At 34.6% G+C, this 6,000-nt stretch overlaps 1 protein-coding gene across 6 annotated transcripts in view; it reads right to left on the bottom strand.

The window, feature by feature from the left end:
• LOC121244342 (probable disease resistance protein At4g27220) overlaps positions 1-5,723 on the bottom strand; it is a 67,537-nt gene extending 61,814 nt beyond the window's left edge. For 4 of the 6 annotated variants that reach the window (XR_005936401.1, XR_005936400.1, XR_005936399.1 and 1 more), the window contains exon 1: positions 3,172-5,723. Coding sequence is in view for 3 of the 6 variants with exons in the window: in XM_041142370.1 (XP_040998304.1) it covers positions 3,172-5,682 (2,511 nt within the window). In the remaining 3 variants the exon portion in view is untranslated. Of the gene's footprint in view, positions 1-646; positions 720-961; positions 1,664-3,171 lie in introns of those variants that run through there. The other 2 variants (XM_041142372.1, XM_041142371.1) reach the window with 2 other exon arrangements.
• Positions 5,724-6,000: the final 277 nt, after the last annotated feature.

A 6,000-nucleotide genomic window follows, 5' to 3' on the forward strand; every position in this document is an offset into this window, starting at 1 on the left:
AAATAAAAATAATATTCTAACAATATTTTAACTTAATAATATTTTGATTCAACTTTTTATTTGTCATTTTCCAAAATCTAATAAAACATTCTAACTCAAACTTAATATTTCACTACCATTCACAAACCATTTTATTACTATTCATGTACAAATTTTTTCATTTCATTTTATTCCCAAGAATCCCCTTAGTAAGTTTAATTGGAGCTTGTAATCTCAGTATTCCCTTAAAGAATTGTCTACATCATGTGTCTTCTTAGATGGGGGAAAGTTGATACATGCATTAGGAATTATGTCCATAATACTTGTCCTGATCTTCATTGAATATTTGAAATAATTACCTTATAAAATAAAAAATACAAAAAGAATACAAAATTACTAATGTACAAGCTAGAGAAGTAAACAATTATTTGGGAATTCACCTAGTAAGGATGTCTACGACTGCTAGTCAAGAGATTGAGAAGAGGGTCCTAAAAGGAGTGAAAATATGGGAATCGGTCAAGTATAGAAACTTACAATGCTCATGTATATGGAGACTTGGAACTTCCGCGACCTCAAAAAATCAAAAATATCTTTATCGTATGAAATTCAAAGAAAATAACTTTTAAGAATTTAGATTGTATAAAAGAAAAAAAATATTTAATCGTGTTAGTACCTTCTGATCTCTGACTCCATAAACTCCATAGAGGAAAAGGTACTGGAGAAGAAGATTAATTCAACCCCTAAAAGAAAAGAGAGCCCGTATATCAAACCAAGTCGTAAAACTCAATTATTAACTCATAAGATGCCTAGCAATTGAAAAATTGATTGATAGTACTCTTGGGTATCCAAACACTATGTTAAAACGTGGTGAATGATGTTTAATTTCCATTTTCCAAACATATCAATACTATTACTACGGTCAACAAATAGTTGAAGTAAAACATTTCCCATTAAGCAATGTTTGTTATAAATGGTAACATACCTTTCCTTTGATAATGTGTTGTATGGTGGCATTGAGGTCTCCTTCTACCATTGGTTGAAAAGTTTCTTTGAACCTCATATGCACTCCCTTTAGCTTAGGTGTTTTTGTACTTGTCGAAACGAACATTTTTAATTTTGGGCATCCATATATTTTTATTTTATCCAGAGATGGCCACTCAAAAGCATGATTATCTTCAGTGTAAAAACACTCCAACTTTTGTAAATGCTCGAGCTTGAGGGTCTTCACTAGGGGGAATGCAATCACATCTGTATTCTCTTCATCTCCCAATTCTTTTGCAAGGATTTCTTCCATTTCATTGCAACTAGATACTTCTATTTCCTCTACTTTCACAAGAAGTCTTGCTGTGGATGGTGTGAACAAACATTTCAAACTACCACAATCATATACATGTAGCAATCTCAAGTAATTAAATCCCTTAATATCTCGTGGGCCTTTCTTCCATATATGCAATAGCTTCGGTAAATTTCGTAACGAAAACTCTGTCAAATTATTGAAGATATTGCTTTCTTCAGCATTTACTCCCTCAAGTTCAAATATCACTTCCAATGAACCACATTGATATATAGAAAGTTGTTGTAGATTTTCCAAACTTTCAATCAAGTTGCAGGGAAACAGAGACAACATCTTTGCTTGATTTTCAATCTCACTCACATTTTGCTCCTCTTGCTTTGTCAATGTAATCTACCAAAACATCAAAAAATGTGAAGGGGTACATAATCTTAAAAACAAATGATACTTTCAAGTAGACTCGTAGGAGTATATTTTACGCTCAACTTCAATTTGAGCCCCTAAATTACCACATTTTCTAAATTACACAGCCAAACTATCAAAATCAATAATTTGATATTGCAAATAAACGTTTTTTTTTTTTTTTATAATCTAATGGAAGTCTAAGATCTTTAAATGAATTGCCCAAAGTTCATTCTGGAGCTTTAGTAAAATTATTGATAAAAAAAATAATAAAAAATAATAATTAATGCAATTGTAAAGAGAAGTGTTTCAAAAAAGTTATAAATGAAAAGAATAATAAATAAACCTTAATCTCATACCTCTTTCTTAATTAAGTCCTGTTTATTCTCTCCTAAAGAGAAGCTGCTATTTCCTTGGGCTGGACTATAATTCCTGCGACGTGGTACACAAGACTCTAGGCATCGGTTGAAAAGTCTTGAAGATTCTCTTGCCGAGGAGGAACCAACACTAGGCTCTTGGGCTCTTGGATCCAATTCCGCATCCATCCTTCTTAGCTTTCTTCCGATTTGAACTTCTGAACCAAATGTTTTTAATTTTGGACATGCAACCAATTCGATCTTCTTTATGGATGGCCACTTAAGAGAATGGGCTTCGCTAGTCAAAATATCTGCTCTCCTTTCTTCTCCAGCTTCGGACTCCCTTTGAATAATATTTTCCATCCAGTTGCATTGCCATATTTTAAAGTCTTGGAGTTGCACCAGTAGTTTTGCTATAGAAGCAGGGAGTAAATTGCTCAGACTATCGCATCCGATGATATCAATTAATATTAAGTTTTGAAAGCCTTGAAATCCTAGTGGAATATTCTTCCACACATGTGACAACCCAGATAAATTCCCTAAACGTAGATCAGAAAGTACTGCTAGGATGGGCTTGTGGTTCTCTTTGACCTTTAGTCCTTCCAGATCAAATACCACTTCTATTGATTTACAGCCATCTACTTCAAGGGATTTCAAATTGGGTACCCACAAAATGGTGTTAGATGAAAATAGTTTATGAGTGACAGTTGTTGATGCAATGCCGCCTCCTCCTTCAACCTGTTTAATCCATTAATTGAACCATTACAATGTTGTGAGTAGTTTTCATATATAAAATGTATTTCCTTAAGATATGAAAGTAATAAGATGTTTATTCCCTACAAAACCAAATTCCTGAAGAATTATTCTATTCTTAAGTCGTTGCGTAGAGCACATTATTCACATTATTTAAACAATATGATTTCATTTGAAACATTCAAATTTTAAAATTTATCTTCCAAATCAAATTATACCATGTAAGTAGTGTGTGCTGTAGAGATTTTAGAATAGGTTTAAATTATAAATTTTTCCAATAAGGTTTAAAACCATTAAACTCTTTGTTGGGCTTGGCAACATGTACAAAAATTTTCAACTAATCCATATAGAAAGTGAATCATACATGTAGTGTTAATTGGGAGAACCTACCTCAACTGAATCCGTGGAATTACAGATGCCAATGAGCCTTGGTAAGTCCTCTAATGATAGTGACTCCAGGAGATGGAAGGTATTAGGTGGAGTACTATCCGATGTGGCTTCGAGTAGATTTTCTAAATCTTCACATTTACTAATTGTTAGATCCTTCAAGCTGCATGGTAAAATTTCCTTTTCCTCTTTCTCAAACCAAATATGTTTCAAATTTCTTGTAATATCCAAATTCAAAACTACAGCATTCTTCAATAGTGAACGAATTGTTCGGTGTTCCCCAAGATCACTTGCATCCTCCACTTCAAGTTTCAACGTATTTTCAAATAAATATCTCTCATTTGTCCAATCTTTTACACCAATATTTATCATAAATCTGAAATTGGAGTTACTGAAATCCAATTCTTCTGGCAAGCACAAGATACTTGGCACACTGATTTCTAAAACCACCAGTTGACTGGAATAAGGAATTAACTCAGCAAGACTTGCATTATCATTTGTTTCTTCTCCATATCCTTCCATCGCAGTCGTACATCCCCAATCCTCGAATGGTCCTCCCATGTACAATTCTTCTAGTCGAGATAAACCGGATAATACACCAGCTGCAATAAAATTTAAATAATGACATTCCTTCATATCAAGTAACTTTAATCGACTAAGATTTCCTATTTCCGAAGGTAGCTCATTGATCTTGGAATCACGAAAGCTAAGAATTTCTAGGTTTCCAAGGGTTCCAATTGCCGACACATCTCCTAACTCACAATTCTCCAGATTCAACATTTGAAGGTTCTGGAGGATCATGATTGATGGTGGCAATGTCGACAAGGATGTTCGCAAAGACAACATCTTCAACTCCTTCATCCCATCAAATAAATTGTCTGGGAACGTGTTTGAATAGTTCAAACATGATAGTCGCAAAAGCTGAAGTTTGGGACACTTCAACTCAGTAGGATGCCATTTCATTTCTCCAAGTAAAAGAGAAATTGCGGTGTAACTGTCATATCTATCCTTTTGTGGCCATTCTTCAAGTCTTCTGTGCAACACTACCATAAAACCATTTTCGTCTCTCGATGCAATTGATATGGCAACATCTCGTACAAGATCATGCATTTTGATGCATTCGTCCTCGTCGCTATCCAACAAGAGATTTGATCTTCTAAGATTCTTAACTATTGTGTGGACAAGTACCCTTGTTTGTTCCACAGTACCTATGCCTTCAAGAAACCTTTTTGCAACTCCATACCTGACTAAATCTTCAATCCGAACATCATAATCTTCGGGATACAAACAACATAGCAAAAAGCATGATTTGGCTTCGTCACTTTCTAAGTAATTGTAACTGAACTCTATGTTGGAATATACCTTTAGCCGAAGACCATTGATATTTTGTGGGATAGACATTTTAAGTTGCTGAAGTGCGGCTTTCCACTCATTTTTATCGCTTTTGTTGCTAAGAGCACCTCCAACTGTTGCAATGGCAAGGGGTGAACCTGCACATTCCTTCGCAACCTGTTTTGCAATTGAGATTAGATCGGAGCTATTGACAAAATCACCTGCCATCTCTACAAAAAGATTCCACGCTTCTTCTTCAGATAAAAGGTCAACTCGAAAAGTCTCCTGAATTTCTATCCCATTGCAAGGTTCTTCGTTTCTTGACGTCAACAAGATTTTGCAGCTCTTTTCTTTAAATGCATAGTAAACTCCAATATCCTCAATATCCTCATTATCAAGTGGTTTCCAAACATCATCCAATATCAAAAGGACTTTCTTATTTTCAGTCAATATTGAATATAATTCATCTGCTCTTCCCTGTAAACTTTTTGCTTCAAGTCTCGTACCTAGCGATTCTGCAAGTTCGCCTTGAATTTTTATGAAGTTTGGATTTTGAGACACCACCGTAATGGCAACTTTATGGAATAAATTATCAGATTCCACTCTTCTCTTAATCTCTTTGGCCATTTTTGTCTTGCCCATCCCTCCCATACCGCATAATGCAATCATGTCGATATTGTCATTCTTTAGAGCATTCAAAACATTTTGAATAGTTGATTTTCGTGATTCAAAATCCTTAAACCGTTCTGTGGATGATGGTCTTACTTTCAATGGAGGTGCAATGTTGTACACCCTATCATATTTTTCACCTTCTTCTAGCATCTGAATGATAGCTTGAGTATTCTTCTGAGCTTTCTTACCTAAGGAATAGCATAGCTTCAGATCCGGACACCAACCATTCAAGCACATCCTATTAGCTTTCACATCTTCTCCAAGGAATTTCTGGATTTCTTCAATTTTTTTATCCACATTTGTCAGCCAAGTCTTAACTTCACTTGCGACTACTTCTTGATTCCATTGGGCTCCATTAACAGATTGTTGCACTGCCTCCTTCTTCTCAAGTACCCTCTGAAATTTCTCTTCAAGAGTTACGATACTGCTCTTGTAGAAAACAAGATAGCCAAACTGTTTTCCGATTGGACCAACTGAGTATTCTACTATTAACGAAATAATATTTTCCATTTTTCCAAATGTAGTTTTTCTGTTTTTGTAATATTTTCTTCTAAAAGAACTTGACGAAATCTGCCAATCAAAGAAGCAAAACAGAAAAAAAGTAACTTAAAAATTGGAATATCAGAGAAAAACAAGCATGTTGTAAGAAAAGAAGGCTATGGCAGGGGACATCTCAACTACCAACACGTTTTTTGTATCAAATTCTCTCGTCTATAAACGATTCATTATAGTCAAAAACATCATGAACAAGTATTTTCAAAGTTTGCGACCAATTTCAGTAAGTATTTTTAGTTTTTTGGCGTCATTTACAAAGGTAACACACATATA

Source organism: Juglans microcarpa x Juglans regia, chromosome 8S (genome assembly GCF_004785595.1).
Source record: "Juglans microcarpa x Juglans regia isolate MS1-56 chromosome 8S, Jm3101_v1.0, whole genome shotgun sequence".
Classification (NCBI taxonomy): domain Eukaryota; kingdom Viridiplantae; phylum Streptophyta; class Magnoliopsida; order Fagales; family Juglandaceae; genus Juglans; species Juglans microcarpa x Juglans regia.